The sequence below is a fragment of the Prinia subflava genome, chromosome 8 (assembly GCF_021018805.1).
Source record: "Prinia subflava isolate CZ2003 ecotype Zambia chromosome 8, Cam_Psub_1.2, whole genome shotgun sequence".
NCBI classification, from domain to species: Eukaryota; Metazoa; Chordata; class Aves; order Passeriformes; family Cisticolidae; genus Prinia; species Prinia subflava.
Genome location: NC_086254.1, coordinates 1,895,450 through 1,922,809, shown reverse-complemented (window position 1 = coordinate 1,922,809; position 27,360 = coordinate 1,895,450). Strand labels below are relative to the sequence as shown.

Below are 27,360 nucleotides of genomic sequence, written 5' to 3'. Positions count from 1 at the left end.
CTGGCAGCAAACATGCATTGCTGTGGGCTTTGGTTCACAGCAAATCTGATATTCAGGTGCATGCATCAGGTAGAAATTTCTCAGGTTGTCATAGCCAGGCTTTTCTTTTCCAACCAGTAAAACATTCCTGATTTGTTTTGCATTTCTCAGTTGGATGTATACTATCTGTATACATATATATATGTATATATATGAAGAAATAAATAAAGAGGTTATTCATCCCAGAAACATGAGAGACCAAATACCAACACCCGCAAGGCTGCACCTCTTCAGATGTGAAATAGCTGTTGCTCAAAATGGGGTTATTCTAGATTTATACCTGTGGAGCTAAGTGGAGCTTCACGTGGAGGAAGGCCCAAAACATATGGCAGCACCAATTTTGTTCAGAGCGAGTTTTTAATGATTTTTACCATTTGATCTACTGTATTGTAGATTTTATGGGTCAGTGTGGATAAAAAAAATAAAATAAACATCTGGTAATGTACAGCTTTGTTTGGGTAGATTTACAGAGCTGGGCAGGGATGCAGCCGGTGTGTGGCTGTGGAGCCAATAAACAGACACTGGAGTTATTTCTGCTTTTGGGGGAAGAGTTGATCAACTGCAAACATCCCCACTGCTGAGTTTGCTCAGCAAGCTGCTCGAGAGGCCCCAGCCAATAATGGAGCTTTATGGAGGTGTTTGTGCTCTCTCCCCACGTGCAGATGTGGGGTTCAGCCTGGCCAGGGCCAGGAGCAGAGTGCCAGGATTTACAGGGTCCCCCCAAGCACAGCCAGGGTAGCTTTAGGGCTATTAAGCTGCTCAGCCACAGTGTCAGGATGTTTCTGCTTGCCTCTCTCACACCATTAATTTTGCTACCAGTTGTGACTAGTTCTTTCCACGGGGCAGTGAAAATAAACCTATGGACTGGGGTGCCACGACATCTTTTTCGCCATTAGGCATAGATTGGGTTTTTTACTAATTTTATTTAGTTTTGTTGCTTTCAAAGGAGACTCTATTATTATTATTATTATTATTATTATTATTATTATTATTATTATTATTATTATTATTAACATAGTCACCAGACAAAATTATTATGTTAAGGCAGAGACATCACATCACTTACATTTCATAGCTCAGTGCAATTTTCATAAAGTGTGAGGCAACATCCAAAAAAACATGACTCAGAATTAGAGTTTCAGAAGATTATTATATAGACATTATTTCCCCCAGGTCATGGGCTTTAGTCAAATTTGGAAGAGAATGAAATTGCCAACAGTGAAAAGCAGACAGAAAGGTATGAGTTCATGAGCAGAGAAATAACATTTTCATTTGTTCCTTCCCCATGGGAAAGATTCAACATTCCGGTAAATGGAGACGGTTATAAGAAATGAATTTTTGTCAGCAGGGATGTGATTTTAAGGCTCACTTATCCATTGGCAATCTAGATTTCTAACCCCAGGAATCTAGGAAATTGCTACAGAATGTAGTCTTTATTATAAACAAGTTTTTTTCCTTTCTTTTCCTTTTTTTTTCCACCCTGTCTTTTTTAGTAGTTGAGATTTTTAAGGTGCAGGGCTCTGCTGCTCTGAGCATTTCAAGGGGTCATATTGCCACAGAATTATTCTGTGTGGCTTGCTGTCCCTTTGAACTGCGCCTTCTGTGGTGCCGCGATCCCTCTCACCCAGAAATTCCTCTGATCATTGGAACAAGGTTGTTTTTGAGAACTAAAAGCACCCCCAGCAACGCGGCGTTTGCAGCAGACTTTGCTCCCAAGGATCTAAGCACCATCCCTTGCTTTGTGGTTTTCTCCCTGGTCCATTTTTACAGCTCTTCCATTCACTCAGGGGAGGCAAATGAAGTAGCCAAGAGTTTAGGGGTGGCTCTTGTTTTTGGTGTGCACAAACAGCTGGGATTTGCAGGCTTTCTGCAGTGCTGTCCCAGGCAGAATACTTTTTGTAATTAAAAGAATTTTCTTCCAAGAGAAATGTTCATTTTTTCCTTCATCTGGCTCTTGTAACCTCACTCTGTATTTAGATTCTGTGAGGATGTTCAAATGCTGTTACTGTGCCTGTGATTTTATATAACCCTAAGCCCTTCATTTCTGATGATGCAGATTGGTCTCTAACATTATTATCTTCTTTTTTATCTTTTTCTTTTTTTAAAAAATAACAACTTGAAAATGTGTACATCTGATACCTCCTTTCCTTGGAGTGTTTTTGTCCATTTTAATAGCTCTTCTTACAACCAATACCTGTTTGCCTGACTATTGTTATCAAGCAATGTTATTGCCACTGCCTGCCAACCTCTTACTCACCACAAATTGCATTACTTCTGTTAGCTTCATTATTATTGTGTCTGAACTGGGGTATAATGATTATGGAACATCATGATAGAGGCTGATTAATAAATAAGAATTGATTACTCTGACTTTGTCCATTGTATTAGGCCCAGGTGATTTATTCTGTTGATGTCATTTTCTGAAAAACTGCAAATGCTTAAGAAAGACAGAGAGAGGAGAATATAATTTCCTTTTAGGAATGCACAGTCAAATTGCATTCCTTTGTCTCTGTTGGTGTGTGAGGGCAATCAGAGCTGCAGCATTAAGAGCCTCTGAGTGATCACTGACTATATTTTAGTAAGGAACTGTTTTCCATTTGCTTTCCTTTCTCCTAAGATGTGGGTGTCTCTGGAGTGTTTTGATGGTGTTGGCTGGCACCAAAGAAAAGGAAAGAGCTTTTCCTTCATGCACACATACAACTTTTACTCGTGTTTATTCACAGACAGTGTTTAAACATGCCTTAAGGAGTGAAAAAAATGAAGCTAAAACAAAAAGTGCTGCAGCTGTAGCGCTGCATCTGCATTTCCTTCTGTTGCTCTGATTCTGGGGGCCTTGAAATACCCATGGAGAAACTCCAGCCTGCTCATGCAGGTGTCCTGCTGCTCCCTTCCTGCCAGCACTGCCTCTTACCTGTGATACCCACGTTCCTTTCTAAAGGAATACGCTGGTTACAAAGGGCTGTAAAGACATTTGGAATAAAACAGGTGTTTGCAGGTTGCTTTTGCTGTTTTACACACCTTTCCTGCACACTGAGTGTTGTGGTTGAGTGTTGAGGTTCCCCTGTGTGAGCTGTAACCTGGCTGTCCTGGTGGGAATGGGGTGGGTGATGTTCCCTGAGCCTCTGGGCAATGCTGCAGTGCTTGGAGGGAGCTGTCGTGACCCAGCCGTGCTGCAGGTCTGCCAGGAAGTGGTCCTAGCTATTAGTGATTAACTCATCTGCAAGTGAGAAACACAACTGGGCTGGAAAAGGTTGAATCTTGTCTTTTAAGACAGTTCTTGTCAGTACTGGAGTTGAGGCGGGTTTGCTTGGCTTACTCAGGATGGTGCAGGGTCCTTGCCTGATTCAAGGCTGTCTGAGCAGTTTTGAGTGGAGAAGGAAATGGAGTAGGAAGAATAAAGTACCACCCTCACACCTCTCAGGGTATCACTGATTACTAAGTAAAAAAGGTAGCAAAGAATGCCATTTAACAGTTATTTTCCCCCTTCTGTCTTTGCAAGAAAAGCATAATTTCTGCATGCACTTGGTTTAATTCTGGCTTGCGTCTGCCCCATGACTGACTAACCCTTGCTGTAGCCAAGACATTTCACAGTAGCAAGATTAATCCTCCTCAGGCTGTGAATTAGCTTTTTTCCCCATCACTGTGGCCTTTATCCCTGCCAGGGAGTCGGTGCATGGATAATGCAGCCAAACCCTTGGAGATGTTTTGGGCAGGTTCCCATCCCCAGGGCGAGGAGGGGCTTGGCAGGGTCTGAAACAGGGCTGGGTGGGCTGGGGAGGCTGAGCTCTCCTCCAGGTTGGACAGGGACCCCCTTTGTTGCATCCTTGGTGGCCTGGGAGGAGCTGGGAAGGTGAGAAGGCTGTGGCTGGGGAGGGGGACGTGTCCTGGGTCAGAGCCTGAATCCTGCAGGGATGGGGAATGGGAAGTGGCTCAGCGTGATGAGTGTCCTTATCTGAGAGACAGCACTGAATGGAGCTGTTCCAGGTTTTGTTTGGGGTTTTTTTGTTTGGTTTGTTTCTCTGCAAGGAAGCACTCCGTTTGGCAGTGGGCTCCTAGGAAAGCATTGCCTGTGTTCCTGCAGTATTTATTGTAATTCCTGGAGCTGTCAGTCAGAGCTCAGGCTTCGAGGTGCAGACACAGGCTCACATTGCTTACAGTCTATGAGAAATATAATGATCTGCACCTAGTCAAGGGAAGCATTTAATGAAATCTCTTTCAGACATGGGAAACTAAGGTTTTTACTGCTTGTTGATAAAGTCATTCTCTTCTTACTAAGTGTTCTGTTGGGAATGGAACTGAAAGCTCTTGTGTCTGATTGTTTCTTTTGCTGGAGCTAATGTTTTGAATACGTGTTTGACTCTGGAATAAATGTTTTATGTTATAGTGTAGTTGTTCTGTGCAAAGAAGGAGCAAAAGACTTCTATTACTAAGTGATTTTGAGAGTCAGCAGTTCAGGGGTATTGGAAATTATGAGCAAAAAAATCCTGAGAAATAACTCAGGTTACTACAACCCCACCTGACCCTGCGCAGTCACTGGACCGGTGATGCTTTAATGCAGGGCACTGCCCTCGTGTGTTTTATTTTCCTGTGGGGCTCTGCTGCCTTGGCACATCCTGCTGAAGTGCATTAAACCCTCAGAGGAGCAGCAGGGCCCCTGTCCCAGATCCGGCGTGACCGCTCACGTTTGGGGGTCAGGAGCAGCCAATGCTCCTTGTGGGTTTTGGAGCACACATGGCTGGGTCTCACCAGGACCCACCTGTGAAAATGCCCATGGAGATCAGTGTGAATGGAGGAGGAAAGGATTGGAGATTTGCAGTTTATTACCAGTAGAAGCCCTAAGAAGAAAAGCAATACTCCCTTCTCTTGTAGTTGATGCAAGGCTTCACCAACACGAGCACACCAGTCCCTCCAGGAGCTGGCAGCTGCCAGCTTGATTTGTCTGGCCCATGCACGTGAGGCAGAAAAAACATTCCCAATTTACCATTAGAGTTTGCTTTCTACACTTGGAGCTGTCTCAGTTTTGCTTTATGAAGAAGAAAATCCTGAAGTTTGGGGACTTTGTATTTTGCATATATATTTGGTATTTCAGTGTCCAAGCCTGGCAACTCTGTTAAGGATTTGTTTTTCACAAGTGGCATTTCTAACTGCAGTCATGGCACTTGATAGTTTCCTCCATCTGCAGATCTTCCAAAGCGTTTCTCCAGCCCAGCCTTTCTTGCAGGCTCCAGGCAGAGACTGGAGAAGTGAATGTCACCTCCTTCCCCTTGCCCACGTTTGGACTCAAGCCATTCACTCTTCAGCTGGTAGGGAAGAGATTGTGGCAATTATTGCAGTGGTTCAATGTGAAATCCTTTCAGCCTCTTTCTTCGCTTCTCCAGGGAAACTGAATCTTTTGGGGGGGAAAAAACTAGGGGGGAAGGTTGACACACTGCAGATTTTTGTGACTTTTTTCCCCCTTACAGAGCTGCAATGGGAAAAGATGAGGCAGGCCTGTGTCTCTCGACTCCTATTACTTTGGCTGTAATTTAACCTGTTTCTCTCTGCCCTGTTCTGAGCAAGGGAAATCACATCCATCTTTGGCAGAAAACGTTTCATACAAGGGCTTTGTTGTAAGGAAAGACTGTACCAGCTTCACCTTAACTTCCACTGCCTTATTTTTTGTAATAGTTGATCTCATGGTCTTGGTGAAAATACCAAAGTGGTGGTCTTGGGCTCTGGAGTCTTTCCTGTGTTCAGTGCAGTTCCAGTGGGATGTGCTCTGTTCTGCAGCCCACACCTCCCCTGGATGTGCAGGGACAAAGGGACCCATTGTACCCTCAGTCTTTTGGTTGAGACAACTGTCTGAGGTGTTTTTGAAACTCAGCCAGGAGTTTTTGGGGGGTTGAGCCTGTTTCCTGGTCTATAGAGCTTGTCATGGTTGTGGTTTTTTTGTTTGGGGTTTTCTTCTGGGGTTTTTGGGGATTTTTTTTTCCAGGGAGTCAGAGTGAAGAATCTTTCTCTGTGGAGTAAGATTGTGAGAGAAAAGCTCATTTCAGAACACCACTGTAAACAATCCTCTCTTACACCACAAAACCTGCCAGCCCTTCAGAGCTGGCAAGTGTTTGGGGGTAGATCTTTTTCTGAGCATCCAGCTTGAAACATCCTGAAGTTGATGATAGGTTTCATTTTTGATAGTCAGCTCTTTTCATAGAATTTCTATAAAGAAACCCAAGGTCTGGACCACCTTGAGCTGCTAGCCAACTCCAACAACTTCTTGGAACCCTGGGATGGAAGACAGGAAGGTTGGTCATGGGTGATGTGTAACAGGAGAACATGCTCTGTATATGTTTCCTGCTCCAAAAGAAATAAGAGAAATTAGACCAGTGGCTTGCTAAATTATATGAAAAATGGACCTTGCTTGCTAATAGACTGTGAAGAAACTGATGTAGTGAAGATGATCTGTAATATTTCATATTTCTCTGAGGAGAAAAAATGATAAACTTGATGGTGTGTGATTTATTCATCTTTCTGAACATAAAGAATAATCCCAAAGTCAACTGTCTGTTTCACACTCTGAGGCCAGGAGCAGGATTTACGCTGGGATTTGGCAGCTGGGGTTTGTTGTAAGGACTGTGGAGGAGGGACCCTGTGATTAATGATGGAGTTGGAGAAGTCTGCAGATGGGATACTTATGCAGAAACTGCAGCCTTTTCCACATGCCTGTTTTACTGCCTCAGAAAGCACGATGACAAATATGTTAGATTTGTTGGTGTTTGTTTTGGTGGTTTGTTGGGGTTTTTTGGGGTTTTTTTCTATCACTCCTTCTTTTTGCTCCCATTCTCTTGGCACACCCAGGGGTTTGCCCCTCTCTGCAGTCCTGTCACTTGGTTCATGCTGTGTCTCTCTGCTGAGATGCTTTTTGAGCCTTATGTAATTTAGAAATTCAGTGAACAGTTTCCTATGACCAGAAGGTTTGTTTTCCTTTGTTCAGCTCCTGAAAGAGTGGATCTTCATCTGATTCCTGAGAGACCTCCATGGTTCAGTAAAGATCACAACTTCTTTTGCTTCTTGGCCTCAGGACCAACTGCTGTGGCCATGGTCTTGAGGATGAAGTACATGAAAGCAAAGACCTTTGAAATCTGACATATTCTGCAATAGAAGAAAAAAGGAGAAAAAACCCAAACCCAAGCCACAGAGAATGCTATAGAAGGTAGGCCATATAGGACATGTGCTTTTTTAGGGATTAAGGGGGATATCATGTATAGGGGAAAAACAAGTGCACAGAGACTTTTGGGTTCTTCAGATACTTTGCAGTGTATTTGTATCCACAAATTTTCACCTTCAAAATATGTATTTATTTGTAGTCACCATCTGAACAAGGATGAACTTGTAGAAACAATTAAATTGTTGTGCAGAATCATACATAGATGAAACAGGGTTGAGGTAGAGAAAGACCAAACCCAAACTGTAGACTGCAGCAGTTTATGATTTACAGTAAACTGTCTCCTAAGACATGAGGGACAGATAATTGGTTTGAGTAGACTTTCCTCGGCTCATGAAGAGAAAGCATGACAGAAATTGCTAAGGTGCTTGAGAGACAAGATGACAAGCAGACATTCAAAGCTTCCCTCTTTGGGTGTTGACATAACGCAGGCTGTGGTTAGGTGAGCAGTTGGAGTGTGACAGTGCTGGGTTTTGCAGGTTGTGAGAAGTGGGAGAAACCCAAACCTCCTGCCAATGCTGTGTGTGTATTTTTCAGTGCCTGCAGCCTTACTCTGAAAAGGGCAAGTTCACAGATGTTAGGGCCAGAGGGCAGGCAGCGGGCTACTGAACCTTCCACCCTTTGGGTCACGAGTTCAAAATGACCCTGCTCCATCTGAAAGTCATTGCCATCTGGTGTGTGGCTGCAGGCCAGCACGGAATAGAGGAATGGCATCAGGCCAGGCACAGGCAGCAGCAAAGGTGGAGCAGACAGCAGGGCCTCCTCTGCTGGCCCTGAGGTTCAGGGGGTAAATGACCCCCTGAGCCCCAGAAGAGGCTCAGTGGCCAAGCAGAGAGCCCGTGGGAGGCACTGAGGAACTGCTGCACTTTATTTGGGTTGGATGGAAAAGGAACAAGGCACGTCCTCGTAACACGCTCCTTCAGCATTCAGGCATAATGCTTTTTACTCTGGATGCGTGTATGTCTTTTACAAATAAACATTATTTAAAATAGGGGAAATCAAGGAGAAAACAGAGTGCTTAGGGCACACAGAATGAAATGTGTAAGTGCATGTATCTTTCACACGCAGGGTGCCCACGGGTGTGTTAGTTAAGCAGGTAATCTTTTCATTTCTCACATTTTCCAGTCAGAGTTCTTTTGCTACAGGGTGCCCATTAAAGAGACCTTGTCTGTAAGCACTCCTAGGTGACAGCTGGGAGACATGCAGCATGAGTTCATTTGTTTATTCTTATCTGGTAGCCCCCGAACAAACTGATGAACACTTTGATTTGACAAGGTCGTACTGAGGATTTGTGAGGATTAACCTATATGTGGCATTTACTGAGAGATCAGACAGGTCGTGAAGATTGGCATTAGGGAGTCTAAGAAGATCCTTTTCCCCTCCCCTCTCCCCTGAAAGCCTCAATCCAATTACTGCCTTATTTTTGACTCACTAAAAGGGAAATGAGCGTGTGCCATCCCTCATGTGAGGAGTGGATGTACTGTGACACAACGAGGAGCAGGCAGGGCTGTCTGATGCCTTTCTGGGCTCTCACCTGGTGCTGTGACATTGTTCACACCTTAGGTGCAGTCATGCCTTCTAATGGCCTTTTCAGCTCCTGTCCTGCTGCCTCCTCCTGGGAAGGGTAAGAAGTTACCTTTGTGTGTTGAATGAAGCACCGACATAGTGGATATTGTTATTTACACTTGTGTGTCCGGAGATAGCGGTGGAGTTGGAGGAAATGCCTTTGGAAGTGCCTATAAAAACACACCATCTAATTTCATGAAACACATCCTCCCTTGTGGGTGATGAGGATCTCTGTGCAGAGAGCACAGCCAGGGCCTGCCTCTCTGCACCAGGGCCTTTGCTCTGTGTCCGAGGGAGGGACAGGGACAGGGACAGGGACAGGGACAGGGACAGGGACAGGGACAGGGACAGGGACAGGGACAGGACAAGATTTACCTGCTCTATGTTTCTGAGGGAGGGACAGGCTTTACCTGCTCCATGTGTCTGAGGGACAGGGACAGGGACAGGGACAGGGACAGGGACAGGGACAGGGACAGGGGCAGGCTGTCCCTGTTCCTTCCCTGGTACTCACAGTGCAGACTCCAGAGCAGTGCTCCACAGCCATCTCTCGTGTCAGCAGCTCCCTTTCTGCCAGGATGTTTCTTACTTAATTTTGCTTCTTCCTGCGTGCAGGAGCACTGAAATGGCTTTTGCTGAGTGATGTTTAGTGCAGCCTGTTTACATTTCTGTGGCACTGCAAACACCGACTGCTTTATTGTGAGAGTAAGGTGCTCTGCCAGAGCAAAGTGCTCCTCTCAGGAGTTTGGCAATCTTCTGGGAAAGGGCAGGATGGTGTTGGACCTGCCCAGGGGCAGCACAGAGGGAGAGCCTTGACATGACTGAACTCAGGGTGTGTAAGGAACTGGGCCGCACAAGGCACAGCAAACACTTGCATCCTGTAAGAAACAAATCCAAAATTCAGACTTTACCCTTTGATTTAGAAGGTCTGCATGCCAAACTCATCAAATCTCTGCTTGTGCTGAAAGCTGTGGAAGGGGTTTGTTCCTGATTTGTGGTGCTGTGTCACTGCTTGAGGGGTGCTTTATTCCTGGGGGGCTCTCAGGGGTGGTGGTCACTCACCAGGGGTGGGGATGCAGGAGAGGACGGGGCTCCCTGAGGGCTGACTCGTGAAACCTCATGGTGAGGACTAGCAAGAAAGAAGGGGTGTAACTGCAGGAGGATGGATGGATGGATGGATGGATGGATGGATGGATGGATGGATGGATGGATGGAGGGATGGATGGATGGATGGATGGATGGATGGATGGATGGATGGATGGATGGATGGATGGATGGATGGATGGATGGATTTATTGAGCTATGCATAACCTCTGGCTCCCAAAGTGTAGGATTCGTGAGCACTCCAAATTCTATTATCACTGATGGGGGGTTAATTATTCATTTATTCTCTAATCAAAACTAATTTCAAATAATTTTGGAGAGTAGGAAGCTGTTCATTAGGATGCCAAGAAGGAAATGACTACATAAGCTGGGCTGTGAGACATCCCCTAAACCCAGATGTTTACTTTATTGCTGCTGCTTACTTAAACCAGTTCTAAACTGCACATCTGCTTTATAGCACTGCTGGACAGGGGCTCTGGACTCCAGGGAATGCTGCTGGGGAGAACTCCTGGTGAAGGGCAGGAGCAGGGTCTTCTGGGCCCAGTTCTGCTCTGTCTGTATGTCCTGACCAGCTTTGGCAGCCCTGATTTACCTATTTAATCATATTTTTCCATGTGTCACAGGGCAGGGCTGGAAAGGGAGCCTCCCGTCTCTGCCTCCAGCAGTTTGGTTTGTGTGATGTGTGGTGTCCCATAGGAAGTTACAAGGTTACACCAGCAGGAACCAGATACTGGCTCGATTTTGTTGCCTTTTTTGCTTTCTCAAAATGAGAGCTGACAGGTTTGGGTTTGTTTCCAAACAGAGCTGCCACATGGTTAGGTTTTAGTGTTGGCTGGCCCTGCTCGTGTTGTGGTGTGTGTTGGAGCTGCATATTCCAATTAACTTTTTATGGCCCTGCACGAGGGGGACATAAGTTAATGTGAACCAAATGTGTGGTTAGCACCGTGGTACCTGCTGCTCCTCTCAGGGAACCCAGATAACAGCACTTCTGGCTCCAGAGAAAGGAGAGAGTAATTGCAAGTCAGGGCTTTATAGCAGAAACGTTGAATTGGATAGTTTAAGACAGTTTCCAATCTAAAAGAAATGCAGAGCAGATACATGACCCCAAAAAGTCCTGCAAGGTTTCTGAAATGTATTCAGAAAATGTATTAAAACCATACCGTGGGTTGTTTGAACAAATCAGGGCTTTCCCCAGGAGCTTTGTGCACCCCCAGTTTAATCCCTGTGAGCCCAGCAGGAGCCCCGGGCCCGTGGGGCTGTGCAGAGCTGCTCTGGTGAGGCTGTGCCGGGCACACACCTCTGCCCAGGAAAGGACTGGGCAGCCTGACGTGGGCTGGGGTGGGAATTGCAGCTTCCCAACGTGGCTGAGGGTTGAATTCTCTGTGGCAGGGCTTTAATGTGCAGAAAACACTGCCTGTGTTGTCCCTGATGTGTTGGTTACCTCTACACATAAAGGGATGCCAAGTGAAATGGTCATTTTCTACCTAATGAAAATCCCAGTGAGAAAAATGTTGATGTTTTTCTACTTGTCACCTAGTTCCTGCTCTCACTCACCTGTCTGCTCTTTCTTTATCATTTTAATAGTCAAAGATACAGTAATGAAGGATGATCAGTGTTAAATCAATTAGCAGAGCTGCTAGTTAATGCACCGTGATTTTCCTCGAGTGAGGAAGCAGGTTTGAAGAGTGGCATGAGATGAAATAGGAAGCAAATTACCTTCTGCTTTCTTAAGGATGCTGTGAAAACCAATATTAAAATGCCTGTTTATTCTCAGCCCCTACCCCCCACCTTGTGACAGCTGTTCTTAACTCTTCTAAAAAGTCATAACCATCCTCTTTATGATCTATTCCTTTTTATAACATCTACGTTGCAGGGAAAGTTGTCTAGTTGTTTTAGTGATGCCTGGCTTCTCCTCCTGGCTCTGCTATTGTCTTTGGCCCTGATTCAGCAAAGCACTTAAGCACATGATTATCTTTACTTTTATGGGATGGTACATGTGTTTACAGCTAAGCATGTGCTTAAGTGCTTTGCTGAATCAGAGATTTTGTCTGTAACCTTGGATTTATGTCTCAACCTATTCACAAGTAAAATGAGCTTAATGGTTACCTCCAGTGATAGTATGAGATGCAAAGAAAACACAGAATGGCTCAAGTTTCTTTCACAAACAGCAAAACCCAAATGCCCAATATACTATGTATTGCTTTGTTTCAGTATAAACAAGCCTATGGTAGGTTTCTCTAGCTGGAGCCATCCAGACATTTCTGACATTATCAGTAACCCATTACATTTATTGTTCCCTATGGGTTTGTTCTTCTTGTCTTCACTGTTTTTGTCAAAACAACCCTCCCTTGCCTTTGGTTGTGTTTTCAGACACTTAGGTATGTATATATATATATATGTATATGAAAACTCTGCTTTCAAGTTCAGACTTAGAATTATAGCTCTTCTTAAATAAATAAGGGTTGTGCATCTAAATCTCACTGGCAGCTTTGTAAAGAACCACCCTCTGGATTGATAATAATCTGCTGGGATTGGATTGTGCTGCTTTGACTGATATGGCAGGAGAAGCAACTTCTAAATCCTCACTAAAAGGAACCAAAAAAAACCAACCCAGCTTTCCCATATAGGCTGGATATTAGGAAAAAGGTTTTTTTACAGAAAGGGTAATAAAGTATTGGAATGGTGTACCTGGGGAGGTGGTGGAGTCACCATCTCTGGGTGTGGCACTCAGTGCTGTGGTTTAGTTGAGGTTAGGGTTGGGTTGGACTCGGTGATCTTGGAGGTCTCTTCCAACCTAATGATTCTGTGATTCTGTGATTCTGTGATTCTTCTCTGGTTGATTTCCAGCACGTTTTGGAGGTGCCTGAGGAGTGTTTTACCACAGGAACAAACAAGGCAATATTCTGCTGGAATACAATTCCCATTACTTTGGAGGAGGGCATATTCCTACCTGATTAGAATGGGGTTTTTTCCATTTAGGCATAATAACCCCAAAATGCCAGATGGCCTTTTACACAGTGCCTGTGCACCAAGGAGTGCCCCAGACTTCAGCAGTGCCAGAGCTCCTGAGAGGGCACAGAGCTTTTCCTCTGTGTCACCCTGGCACTCCCCAGGCCTCGCTGTGGGGCTGCCTCGGTCTGAACGTGTCACACAAAGTCTTTTTTAAAACCATCCTAAAAGCCCTGTGCACAGCAGAAGTTGTATTGCCCTTTATTATGATTTCCTACTCCACGTCCTTAAGACAGGCTGTGCTGCCAAGAACACAGGCAACTTTTAGTGTTTTGCAGTACTTTTCAAAACCTGTTAAAATCCAAGTTCCCTTTGAGGAAGGGAAGTCTACTTCTTTCTCAAAGCCTTAGAATAACATTTTATTTTTCCACATCCAGCATGGAGAGTTTAAAATCTTCAGAGAAGGCCAGATTTTACACTGCTGCTTTTTGGAGAAATACTAATTTTAGTATTGAGCTCATGATCTTCATAGACAGCCATTTGCATTTGGGTTTTACAAATGTTTAGGGTTATATATATTTCTTTCTGGATAGAAAATAATTAATTAAATTCTGTCTCTTGACTGGATCACAGATGAAGTGGAATGGCAGTTTAGAATATTCCCTACTTCATACCAGCTGTCAGTCTCATCAAGTAGATTTTATCACACAGAGAGAATTGTTTGGGAATCCTTTTCATAAAACAAATAACAATGATGAGAAATCATTCAAAGAACAGTGACTATTTAAAGAGAAACGGGTATTCTGTGGAAAATTGTGTATGTTTTGAATGTTTAAAAAAATATGACTTTAAATACTGAAATTTTACACACTGAAAAAGAGCTGCTATGTGAAAAGTTAGAGTTTCAGGGAAGTTTGGCACTAATACAGGCACAAGGGCTGTTGTTGCACTGGAATACCCAGGCTCAGCACTTCAATCTGCCTTGGGGACTTAAAGCCTCACTTCAATAAAGTTAAATTATTGTACAATAAATAGAGATAAAAAATGAGCATGCTTAATGCAGAGCTGCAAGACTAGTTCTCTGTTGTCTATCAAGAAAACCAAGATTAATTGAACAACACTCTAAAAATAAACTCCCTGGATCCCCTGGTTGGATTCTAATAAACAGGGAAGCTGGGAGAAGGGGTTGGGATGTTTGGCATCAGTGCCAGGCAGGTCTGAACCCTCAGTTTCTCGTGTTTTCTGAGCATCCCAACACTTGGGACAGGATTGGGAATGGCCAACTCCACCCCTCAGAGCGTGTGGTCTCCTACCTGGGCACCCAATGGCTTTGTGTCCAAGCCAGAGCAGCCCTGGGTGAGAGGAGTTTCACCCTTGGGGATATTAAGCTGATTTCCTGCTTATTCTGTGTGGATTTAAACACTGAATCTTAAAAGTTTTGACACAGGACCAAGTGTGTGCAGTGTGTTGGGGTATTAGAAGGCACTCAAGGGCTTTCTCAAGAAAACTCAAGGAGAAAGTTGCATGTGTCATATCCACGTGAGATATGGATGGATCTTGTGTAATTGGTGTAATAAAAGAAAAAGCAAACTTCTTTTTGCCTCTCCCATTAAGCTGCAGTTTCTAAAAGCTAGGTGAGTATAGTCTTTATAATTGGTTATGGGGCTTCAGAAGAAAATTCAGGCTTACAGAATGGTACCAAAGTTTCAGGAGCTTTTAATCCTCCAATAATTACCAAGAATTTCAGTTCCACACAGGGAGAGATCAGCACAAGCCACTTTCTGCAAGTGACATCTCTCAGATGCTGATTGCACTGGGTTGCCTGATGGTTTTTGGTTGTTAGAGTTTAGTATCCAGTGGTTATCCCCTTGGTCCTGGCTGAGTTCCACCTGGATTTCCCAGTGCTCCAATCCAGTGTGGTCTGCAGCTCCTGCTGCCCATGACATGGGTGCCTCTGTCAAGCAGAGCCCTGTTTGTCCTCTTACTGCAGGTGCAGGAGTTGCCTGAGCAGTGTGAAGGTGATTCCTGATCCGTGAAATGCCAGTGGAGAAAGGGCAGAGTTATTTTCAGGTTAGGGCTGGGCTGTAAGAAGACTCCTGGGAAGTTACACTGAGGTGTGACTTACACAGAAGTGTGCTGGCAAAGCCACATTAAGCTCCTTGATGGACCCTTACTTAAGTTTGGAAGAGTGTTAATTCAGCTGTGTTTACATCCTAAATAGTTTCACATTAGTCAGGTACTGTCTTGCAGTGCAGCTGGGATCATTTAAGAAATTCCCCATTCCCAGCTGGCAGTTGCCACCCATGAAGCCATTCCAGGTTGTTTCAGGTTCAAGAGAAACCATTTCTGCCCCATTTTCATGTCTTGTGTCTCCCCATGATGATAATTCCATTGGTGCTATAGTCCAAGAACCTGCAGAAACAGGGGACAGCCACTTTTTAATTTCTTTATATTTCTTACTTTTTGACAGGCCCTGGGAGAGCTGCTTCTCCCAGCCCTCCCTCTCTTGGCCCTATTGCTGAACAGAAACATTTGGCAGCACAGCTTCCAGCCCCGCTGTGGGAGTGAGACAAGTTCCCTTAGGCTGCTGTGGAGGTGATTAACTCCGACCTGTTCCATTTCCCTGGGAACGGGCCACTGAGAGCACTTGTGTCAAGCTGGTCACTGCTCTTCAGGAGTGAGGAACTCCTCCTCCTGCTTGGGTCACACCCCGGGAAATCTCCAGCCAGAGCAAGGCTGCTGTCCTCAGCAGCTGTGTCTGCACAGGGGTTTGTAGCACTGTTCAATTAACACACTTCACAAGTTTATTCAGATTAACTTCCAGGTTGTAAGTGTGAAAAGCAAGCCCTTGATGACACGTGGCTGTGCAGTTCAGGGCTGTTTGCTGAAAGCTTGGGTAATTGATCTGGTTGCACTTTCACTCATCAGTAAGAATTCAGCTACAAGGACCAAGTTAGAATGCATTTCTTTGTCCTCTCTAAAATAGAAGAGAATTTTACACCTTTTTGACTGTCATTCAGCTGTGTGTTACAGCTTTCTGGTGACGCCAACTAGAACTAATTTTAATCTTACCAAGCCTGCCAGAAGATGAGTATTTTTGACATAGGAGTTTCAGGGCGCCTAAAGGAATTAAGTTCTTTATAAAGACCTGTTTTCTTATTTACACCTGTCTACTTTGAGAATATTTTAAGTGCCTCAATTTGTTTATCAAGTGCAGAACATTTGTTCAAAACAATCTCTGTAAGAGTATTGCAGTCTATTAAAGATGTTTTAATTTTAGGTGAAAGAGCTGTTAAAGTGAAGAATTTGGAGTATTAAGAGCTGTCACAGCCAGGTGTCAGGGCCTGAGTGTCAGTGAGTCTCATCACTCCTGTAGAGCAGGGTGACAGGGCTGGTGCAGGAACTTAAGCATAAAACAAAACTGTCATTAAACTCACTCCAGTAGTTTTTCAGTATTTACCTTCATGTTTATTATTTCATATGACTTTACCCTGCCATTCCTTAGAGAACATTATTAAATATAATGAATTCAGTTAGTTACAGGCCCCATATCCAGGCTTAGCCTTAGAAGCTCCAGCTTCCCTTTGATCTTCGACATACCAAAATGTGTGATTATGCTATAAAAAGATAATAGAGAGAACATCAAAGGAAAGTTGAAAAATGCCAATGTGGCTTAGTAACATAACAGCTTAAGAATAGCAGCATAACATGGAGACCCTAGTTATGTCTTAATGCATTTTAATATGTGCTCTGCAAAAACACAGCAACACTGGTGTCTGCAAAGCAGGAAAGCTCTCCCTTCTCCAGGAAATCTTTTCAAATAGAGGATATATTTGCAAGTTACTATTACAGTCATGATAAGTTGGGTGGAAGAAATTCTGTTCATGTAGGTGATCACTGGGGAGGCTTTCCCGCCTCATCCCTGAGCTGCTGTCACTCCACCTCTGGAGTTAGGCAGGGTTTAACCTTTGAAGGCAACAATAACTGTCTCCCGTGGGAACATCAAAGCCACTTTTGGCCAAAGCAGTGATTTAGGTGTACTTACTGTACCTCAAGCTGAATGTCAAGTGTGATTAAACCTTACTGTCATGTCATGCTTTAAGTAACAAAGTACAGGAACTTAGGAGCGACTGCAAGCCCTGAGGACGTCTCTGGCTGGGGGGGTTTCAGTCTGGATGTTTTCCTGTCCCACTTGGACAGCACAGCTCCTTTTCCTCAGGCAAACTGACCCTGGCTGGGGGAGGTGGGATGGATGCAGGCAGTGTTGTGTTAGAAGAAGCTACAGAAGAAGCTTCTTGCCAAAAAACACCAAAAAGCCAAACCAAACCAAACCAAACCAAAAGCACGTGCTCCCTCCAGCACATCCACAGCGCTCTTGCTGCTTACAGGAATTTCCATCTTTCACCCAGGGGTTTCACCTGCACAGGTTATTCAGAGAAACCCAGCAGTAGGTGTCCCTCAACATCAGCCCCAGCTTAGAAATGCAAAATCTCAAAGACAAACAGATAAAAGTGATGTTACCAGAGTCTGGCAGAAGGAGAGAGGCACTAACCCACTTCTGAAGGGCCACGGAGAGCCAAGGCTTTGTTCCAAAATCATTGTTGATCACTCAGTTGTTTACATGGGGAGCCTGGAGCATTCACAGTGTGTCCCATGTGTCTGGCAGAGAGTTTCTGATGGGATTAGTGATACAGGACATCTCAGTTTTAAGAAAACTGCCCAAAATACCAGATTTAAGACTGAGGTTTCTGGTTTGTGACAAAGGCTCAGCACCTAAAAATTAAATTTATTGGTAGCTTGTGAAGATCCCAATATTTACTTACGTGGCCATACCTTGAAATTAAAGAATTCTGCTGGTTTTACCAGGCTGTGGTAACTGGAAGATTCAGATTTCACCAAAGTGTTTCCTGTCATTATGGCCAGTGTTCAGAAAGTCAGTATGTGGAGCCGACAGCTGACATCCTTAACTCCTATGATGGCATTAAGCAAATATTTTTTCAAGATTGCCACGATGATGGGAGGTTTATGTGTGCAGTAGATAAAACCTTAATAACCAAGGCCTTTCAGCTTGGAGACAAGGAATATTTTTGGACTAAAGCTCAGTTGGCTTTAAACTGAAAGAGAGTAGGTTTAGATTAGAGATTAGGAAGAAATTCTCCCCTGGGAGGGTGGGCAGGCCCTGGCACAGGGTGCCCAGAGCAGCTGTGGCTGTCCCTGGATCCCTGGCAGTGTCCAAGGCCAGGCTGGACACTGGGGCTGGAGCAGCCTGGGACAGTGAAAAGTGTCCCTGCCCATGGCACTGGATGATTTTTTAGGTTCTTTCCAACCAGAACCATTCCTTGATGCTATGATTCTGTTCATATTCCCTACTGTGTTCCCATGGCTGTACACTGGATATTGTTACAAACTAAGCATTTATATTCTTGTTACAAAAATGATGGGCCTGGTCCTCTTTTCCAACAGATATTTGAAAGTCTTCTGAGGATGGTAGAAAGTTGTCCCACACCAACATAAGGAAGTTTAAAAAAGAAAGTAAAAGAATGGTTGTCCAATGTCGTTTTGCTGTGGTTTGTTTTAGAATGGTTTTTTAGCCCAAATCTTTCCAAACAACTGAAATGGACTGAATGGGTCCAATATCTGCTGAGATTCTTTGCTTCAGTCAGCAAGAAGGGGGCACAGCCAGCTCCCTTTGCCCTTCAGCCCCTCCTCAGCTGGGAGGGGATGGGCCCAATTTCCCACCCTCATCCTCACTTGTATTCTTTAAGATCTGAAGAAAAAATAAGGTCCCACTGTATTCAGTGCTGTTTGAGAAAGAAAATTACTGTACCTAGACAGCTTACAGGCTACATAAAATGAGATATTACATTTTTTATTGTAGAAAGACACTCACTAGTGATGTTGTCGGGAGTACTGAGAGCTGTGAGACCTCACCTCCAGCTCAGCATCATCCCTCTCTCTACTGAATTTTGTCTCTCACTGAGGAGAAAAACATAGGAAACCACTGTCCTAGGTTGAATTAATGCTTTGGTGGTTTAGTTTTCTTTCTTGCTTCAGTGTGAGTTCTTTCATTTCCAAAACCTTGTTTATTTGCTCAGATCTTGTGTAGACAGCTCTCACATGATACAGTCCTGATGATTTTAAATATTTTGGCTGGATTTTAAATAGGAAATTGAAGTGTTTCACATCCTCTTCACAACAGATTATCAAGCTAGAAATTTTACTAGAAGATCAGATGTGTAGTGACCCAGGATGGGTTTTCTGCTTGTCATAAAGAAGTGTGATTTTTACTTCTCTGTACTTATTTACTGTTACTAAAAATAATTCTGTAATTCAATAAGAAAATAATGAATGACAAATACCTTAAACCATCACAGCCTGGCCATAAAATATTCCTTACCTTTTTTTTTCAGTGCTTCTCAGGAAGTCTTGCAGTGCTGTGGTGCAGCAGAGCAGAGGCAGCAGCCGGGGGTGGGGGAGCTCCTCAGGGGTGGGGGAGCTCCTCAGGGGTGGGGGAGCTCCTCAGGGATGGGGGAGCTCCTCAGGGATGGGGTTTGTCCCTGCTCCCGTGGGCTCAGGGCGCTGCCTGGGCCTGTCCTGCAGCACAGCACCCTGAACACGGACAGCAGGGACAGCAGGGACAGCAGGGACAGCAGGGACTGCCCTCTGCCTCCCCTCAGAGCTGCACATTTCAGAGAGATTCCTCCTCCAGGGCTGATTTGCAGGCTCAAAGCCCTCCCTGCCAGGGCTGTGCCTGGCGGCCTCTGTGCCCCTCCAGCCCTTCCCCCTGCTCTGAGGAGCCTCGGGCTGCCCTCAGGGGCTGTTTGTCAGAGCCATCACTGCAGCTCCTGTCTGCTGCTGTAGGGATTGGGAATCACAGGATAATCCAGGCTGAAGGGACCCCAGGCAGTGTCTAGTCCTGCCCAGGCTCTGAGAGCAGACCAGGCTCCTCAGGGTTTCATCCTCCCAGAGCTGCTGTGTCCCCTCCTGTGCCCCAGGGCTGTCACCAGCCTAGGGCCTTGCAGAGGGTCAGCCCTTCCCTGTGAAGGCATGTGAAGACCTTTTCCCCTGCTTCATCACTTTACATGCCAGAAAACTTCAGAATAGTATTTTAGGAGGGAAAAACAACAACAAAAAACCCCAAACAAAACCCCACCCAAAACCCAACAAACCCCAACCAACCAACCAACCAAAAAAACCAAAAGAAAAGAAAAAAAAAAACCAAACCCACCAACCCTGAAGACAAATACTATGGTTTGCTTTCTGTGAATGCCTGTAAGAGATCTGTCCCTGCTCCCTGCCCCAGCAGCAGTAAAACCTGCCTTCCAGGGCCAGGTGACAAAGGCAGCTCAGCTCCAGCCCTGCCTGCACTCCTCAGGTGTGTGGGGCTTTCTAAATATGACAGTAAAATTCACCTCAGAATCCTCCTACTTTTGAACCTCAGCACCTGCAAACATTGGCACTCTGAGTGTTCTAATTAATGTCTTTATTTCGAGAATGGGTGCTTTATAAGTGGACTTTGGCTGGCTGAGACAGGCACTGAAAGGGAGGTGAAACCCCAGAGTGATGGGATTCAGGAGAAGAAGGGAGGCAGAAGGTCATGCCTTGATGAACAATTCACACAAGTGTCTTTTCTGAAGTAGCAGTTTTCTTTCTGTTGCTGGAGACCTGGCCTGTTGCACATGCATCGAAACAATAGGTTGGGATTGAAAGAAAAAAAAAATTGGATCAGATTATACCAAAATCATTAAAATAATCAACTCATAAAGAAAGAGCACTTCTCAAGCCTTGAAGGGATCTAGTAGCATTCATGCCAGCAGGCACTGGCCACAGGACTGTGTTTTTAGCTCCTCTTTGTGTTGTTCTGACGGAAGATGAAGCTGGGAGGGCACCCGGGAGGTGCAGCAGGATTGCTGAGAGTGCGGGAGGAGCCCCCAGGTGAGCAGGAGGGGAAGGAGGAGCCCCAGGAGGTGCGGGAGGAGCTTTGCAGGTGCGCAGGTGAGCAGGAGGTGCGGGAAGAGCCCGAGGAGGTGCGGGAGGAGAGCCCCCAGGTGCTCAGGTGAGCAGGAGGTAAAGGAGACGCCCTAAGAGACGTGGAGGAGCCCCGGGAGGTGCAGGAGGAGCCCGCAGGTGCGGGAGGAGCTCGGGAGGAGCCCGCAGGTGCGGGAGGAGCCCGGGAGGAGCCCGGGAGGAGCCCGCAGGTGAGGGAGGAGCCCGGGAGGAGCCCGCAGGTGCGGGAGGAGCCCGCAGGTGAGGGAGGAGCTCGGGAGGAGCCCGCAGGTGCGGGAGGAGCCCGGGAGGAGCCCGGGAGGAGCCCGCAGGTGAGGGAGGAGCCCGGGAGGAGCCCGCAGGTGCGGGAGGAGCCCGCAGGTGAGGGAGGAGCTCGGGAGGAGCCCGCAGGTGCGGGAGGAGCCCGGGAGGAGCCCGCAGGTGAGGGAGGAGCCCGGGAGGAGCCCGCAGGTGCGGGAGGAGCTCGGGAGGAGCCCGCAGGTGAGGGAGGAGCCCGGGAGGAGCCCCAGGAGGTGCAGGAGGAGCCCGCAGGTGAGGGAGGAGCCCGCAGGTGCGGGAGGAGCCCGGGAGGAGCCCGCAGGTGCGGGAGGAGCCCGGGAGGAGCCCGCAGGTGAGGGAGGAGCTCGGGAGGAGCCCGCAGGTGAGCGGCTGTGGCGCTCAGCCCGCGGTCAGTAGGTGGTAGTGAAGGTTCGCAGTGGAGGTGGTCTCCCCATGCCTCGTTAGCCAGCTGGATTTGGCGTGGAGGATGGGCGAGAGCAGTGGGAAGAGCTGTGGTCTGTTCGGGGGAAAAAATATCACAGCCTATTAGTTAGAAGCGATGAAATGGAGACAACTTCAGGGACTCCATTAAGTGCGGCGTGTTTAGGCAGCCCGGGCCCCCAGGTGAGCTGTGCTGTTCTGGAGGATTGTGTACTGCAAAATAATTGGGCTTGGGAAATCAACTGGGCTTCAGTGGCCTCGTGGAGCCTGATAGCAGGGAAGGAGTACGGGGGTGGAACATTTCCTTTTCCTTAGTTTGGTGAGGTTTTTTTCTTTCCAGTCTAAAGGCTGCAATGAATACAAAGAGGAAACGTCGTGCTGGATAGATTTACTGTCAATAGTTGTTTGAATAATACAAACAATGGCTATAATTAAATTTTGTTTTGGCAGGGGATTATTTGAAGCATGTCATCATAACACCAGCTTGTAGTATATTATTCTCTTGGCATCCTGGACTTTTCCTGTTCCATTCACTGAGTAAAAATGATCCAGAATTCAATCAGAAAAGGCTGAATCTGCAGGGATGCGTGTTAATGCATTGATGTGTCTAGAATCAGATTCTTAAATAAAACATCTCTGCTTATTTGTTTATTTATTTATTAAAGAAGATAAATTAGAAATGGCAGAACAAGTTGAACCACAGCCACTTCTAGCACCCAGACCAGTTGCTGGATAAAATCATATTGACAGTGTTACTGAGGGGCTGCAGTGGTAATGAGTCACGGGTAAGGGCCGTGTCTCTTCCTTCAGGTCAGCAAAGCCAGGGTTCAACAGAGTAAAAGCTGTACCCCAGTGAGCCCCAGCAGTGCGTGTGGCAAGGATACCCTCTATTCCCACATATTCCCATTGGCTCCAAACAACACCTTAACCTAAGAGTGGTATTTGTAAAATGCAACATTGCTAAAAGGCCAGTTTTGTCTTTCTCTGGTATGTGTTAGGAAATGTTGTGAGGCATCAGCATTATTCAGTAAGTCAGAAAAATGGCATGTTTGGTCTGAGAATGAGAATGCAGGTCCAGTGCAGATCTGCAGACGTGTGGGGGACCCATCACTGAGTGTAAACCACTGCAAGGGTGAAAGGAAAGGAGAGTGGTGACAATGCCTGAGCCCTCACTGCTCTCACTAAACATCTTCTCTGCTCTGCTCTTGATGATTGCAGAACCTCAGGTATTAATTTGGTCAGTGTAGGCAAGACTTCAGCAAATAATGCATTATTGAGTTAAAAGGCCCAGTGTAAGGTGCTATTGGATTAAGAATGGGTGTGCTGCAGTGTAAGTTAATGGAACAGTAATAGTGAGAAGTGACCTTCTTCCCCTCCAGAAATGGGAAAAAAGCAACACTTAGCAGCAGAAAATAAGATGGGAACCTCTGAGTGTAAGGTCACTGCAGCTCCCAGCACATGTGGCCCTGCAGTAATAAAATGGTGTCTGTGGCAAACCAGTCCATCACTCGTTGCTATTAGGGCATAAACAGGATTATATTATACTGCTCAACTCCTCTAATAATAGATAAGTACTTTATGTGTCTCTTCCTTAAAATACCAGTTGCAAATTAAGAAAACACTTACAGAGAATAAAAAAAGATGTGATCTTATTAAACAGTCATCTTTTCCTCTTAGCTGAGCCATTTCTGTGGCACTCCTGCTTAGTCTTGCCTGCTCCACCAAAAATGAGGACAAAACCCCAATTCAAAGCAAACAGAGAAAGCAAAACTCTAGAAAGATACCCTTCAACACTGCATTTCTTGGGTGCAGGACTTTTTTTAGACAAGCTGGAAGATAGAGTAATTAGCCTATGCATTTCCTCATTAAAATACCATTAGTGAAGGGATTGTTCCTTCAAGATGGTGCACACAGTGTTTATTGCATTGTGTTGTGTCACAAAGAGAGTTGTTGCCTGTGAGTTTGAAGAGGCACAGGAAAAGTTCTCTGGTCCAAGTGTGGCCTTGATTATAGCAAGGAGCCCCTTGTAGTTCACATGGTTTTATCTGCTTAGACAGGGCTGATCAGTGACCAGGGGACCCTGGGCTGTGGCTTCCCTTGGAATACACCGGATATATTATTATAGATATATAATTATTGCTATACTATATATATATTATAGGTTCTTGATATTGTATCTATTATTATTATCTATTATCTATAGGTATATTATTGTATCTATTGCTCTAAGTAAACTGGTGCTGCCATCGACTGACAAGTATTGCAAGCAATTGTATTTGTTGTCTACTTGATTACTGCACAGTGGATTTAACCTTGTAATGTGTCTTGAAACACCAGTTTGTGCAAAGTCACCCAAATTCATGTTTTGCTGATTATCTCATTAAATTTTAAGGAACCATTACATGACTTATTTGTGATAACTGAACTATTTTTATTTATGTGGATAGCATTCTCTGTACAGGTGGAATTGCTTTGCTCACAGTTTGTCTACCAGAGTATCTACCCTGTATTGCTCATGGTGCACTTAACAGGCACCATTTGTGTAATATCCATCCACTGCAGTCACACTTGCACTGTGGTATCAGCATCTCAAAAGGTAAAAAAGTAAAATTTTAAAATTAATTAAATTTTAAAAAAGTAAAACCTGGCATCTTAGATTTCAAGGGCTGGAAGTGCCCTGGCAGCAATTTCATTTTGCAAGATTCCTCAGCTCTGTAAAATACCGGTGTGGTGGATGACACTGCTTTGAAAAAGCCCTGTCAGAGCCGTGGTGTGTTCTTGGATGTAGGGAACAGTCCTCAACAGCAGCTGCACAGTTTGCTGTACTGGAGAGCAGAAGAAAGGATTCCCCCTGAGTCCCAGAGCTCTCCAAGACTGGAACTTGAGGGTTTGGGTGGAGGCAGCCAGTGCTGGGATCTCGAGAAGCAGCTGGAGACAAGGTTCTTCTTCAGGCGTGCTGGAGAGGGAACTTCCTGCCACATGGAACTGCTCCTGTTCCCAGCAAAAGCAGCTCCCCGAGATCCCAGCCTGTGAGAAGGGTGCAATCTTCTTCCCTCCCTCTTCTCCTCCCTGGCAGCTCTTCCTGCTGATACAGCAAACTTCTGAACAAACTTTCTGAGCTACCTTGGTGCTCAAATGAAAGTACGTTCCTACTGTGATTAGCATCTGTTTATGGGATGGGTTCTGTTTTTCATAATTAAATCCTGAGCAGAAATGCAAACTCTGCTGTGTAAAAGGATAATGAATCTTTATTGCACCACTGCAAATCAGATTTGTGCAAAAGGCGCTTTGAAAACAGTAATAAGCCAAGACATATTAAGTCCCCAAGATAAGGTTCTTGCTTTTATATTTCCCGTTTATAAATGGAAATTGTAACTACCCAGTGGATTTCATGTGACCTTTCCTGCCACTAAAAGAGATTTTAGCCTTGACCTTAAGCTTAGCACATGCCAACCCCACCTTCTTCATGGCCAAGCCTCTAAATATATATATATATATATGTATGTTTTAAGGAGTGGAAGCAGGGATGGGCTTTTGTCTGCTTTCTTTGTGTGTCTTCAGTAGCAGTGAGAAGTGGGGAGGAAGGGAGGCACTTGAAAGCTCTGAGATACGATCTAATCAGCCATCCCAATGTCCATTTAGCACGAGCTGTAACATTTTAAGCATCTCCTGGCCACTCTCTCAGAAGGGAAGGCTCATGTCATCCCTTGTATTTTCCCATTGTACACATCATTTCCTGGCGAGCGCAGGATTTATTCCCCAGCTAAACCCTTCTTGACAGGTTTGTTATCTGTTCACCCGGTCGGCGAGCCCCTGAGAGCAGAGCATGGCTGTTAGCGAGAGAGGGGAGAGGGGAGGGAGGAGGGAGAAGAAAGAGGACTGGGAAGCAGGGCAAGGAAATGTCAAGCGAGCTGCCAAGGATGGATATTATAGCTGCTGGGGACCTTAGAGAGTATCATGTGTCTTTTGTGTCTATTTTACAGTCAGTGCTTCATGTAAGATGGCAGTCTCGCCCGGACTGTGCTTAGTATTGATTTACTTCCAGGCAATGCACAGACCATTTTAGGAGTACGTGGGAGACTAGGGAAAAAATCCTACCCCCACCCCCCCGTTCCAGACTGCATTTTTTTTCTATAAGCAAACACATCTAAAGTGGCATCTATTAAGTTCACTCTCCATCTTGGGGTGTTTTTTTCCTTCTTTTTTTTTTTTTTTTCAAATTAGCAACTTGATCGGAGGCTTCTCAATGCCCATAGATGCCTAGAAAGGAATATGGTTATTGTCTTGTGTGCAGGCTGCAAACTGTGGCCTTTCTAGCTTTGGAGAAAGAGCCAGAGCTCCTATAAATCAACCCCTGCTCAGGATCACAGCTACCAAGAAGCAGCTGAAAGGTGCAAGCATGCTCAATTGGAGAACCTGTTGTGTTTTTTTTTAATCTACACGTGATATATCGCCCTTATTATTTGCCGTCTGTTGTTTTCTGCAGTTGCTGCTCAGCACTGGGAGCAGCATGTTGGCTGGGAAGCAGCCGTATGGCTGTGTGAGCAGCCAGCAGCTGCTCTGCTCTTGGAGCAGCCTTGGGCTGGCTGTGCTTCCCTCTGGCAGCCTCCCTGCTCCCTGCCAGGGCTGCCCTCGCTCCCTGCATCCTGCTCAGGGCTTCCTTCTGCCTCCCCGTGGTTCTGCACCTTCCTCCCGCAGCAAAGACACGGACAAGCTGCAGGAGCTCTCAGCGTTCCGTGGGGCTGAGCTGCTCTGCAGGGTCAGAGCCTGGAGCCACTTCTCCGTGCTGGTTTGCAGTGGGGGCTTGCAGTGCTGGTCACCAGGGGCAGCTGCTGGTGGCTTTACACCAAAATAAATCAGAGTATTGCTGCCCGTGTACATCTATTTGCATTTAAGCTCGTTTGGTGTTTGGAGGTGAAAATAATTTAAAGGCTTTTAGTTTGAAGGCTTACCAAAGTTGTGTCATGGTTTTGTGGGTTCTGAATTTAAGCAGGATTATTTTATCAAAGAGGGCCTTGTGTGTGGTAATGGGTTTTTTCCAGGCTGTGTTGAGCACTGAGCATTCTGAGGGTGCTGCAGGCTGGGATGGTTCCCTGGGAGCAGGGGAGTGGGAGTTTGACAGGCAGCCCAGGGGACCCGCACGCTGGGGACACGGGAGCCGGGCTGCGAGCTCCATATGCTGTTAGAAAATCTGTGTGCAGGAGGAGGAGAGTGCTGGGACAAGACGGGGTGTCCAGGGAAATGGTGGGGAGGAATCTGCAAGCCTGCCTTGGTTCCCTGTGTCCAGGGAAATGATGGGGAGGAATCTGCAAGCCTGCCTTGGTTCCCTGCCTACAGTGCCAGGGGGGTGCAGCTGCCCTGTGCAGGCTGCAGGGGTGCATTTCCCACCCCCCAACACCCCCCTGGAGTGCTGGGGGGGACAGGTCCTTCTCCAGCTTCTCCTGGGAGCTCAGAGAGGCAACATCGATTTCTGCTGGCAAAGGATATTGACAATTTTAATGGAAGATCGTTATTGGAGTGAAATATTCTGTTTTGAAGGTAGAGACCAAACAAAAATGTTCAAAGTGTTTCACATGTGGTAATTAATTTAGCGGGGCAATGCTTTTTTAATGAAGTCATGCAACAAGTTAAAGGCAAAGCTTGGGAATAAGTAGAGTTCTGAGCTTTCTTCCTGGTATTATAAGAAACCACAACCCATTTCTCCACTCATAAATTCTACTGGAGGGGTACAGTACGAGGAGTTAAGTACAGAGATGTTAGCAAAGCGCTCGAAATGCACTGTATGAGTGGCACACATC

At 45.7% G+C, this 27,360-nt stretch overlaps 1 protein-coding gene across 9 annotated transcripts in view; it reads left to right on the top strand.

The window, feature by feature from the left end:
- Positions 1 to 27,360, top strand: part of AUTS2 (activator of transcription and developmental regulator AUTS2) — a 777,204-nt gene that overhangs the window by 384,720 nt on the left and 365,124 nt on the right. Inside the window, exon 1 of one of the 9 annotated variants that reach the window (XM_063402380.1) lies at positions 21,401 to 21,745. The exons of the other annotated variants lie outside the window; for them this stretch is intronic. Coding sequence (XP_063258450.1) covers positions 21,686 to 21,745 — 60 coding nt within the window. The 5' untranslated portion in view covers positions 21,401 to 21,685. Of the gene's footprint in view, positions 1 to 21,400; positions 21,746 to 27,360 lie in introns of those variants that run through there. 9 annotated transcript variants of the gene reach the window in all.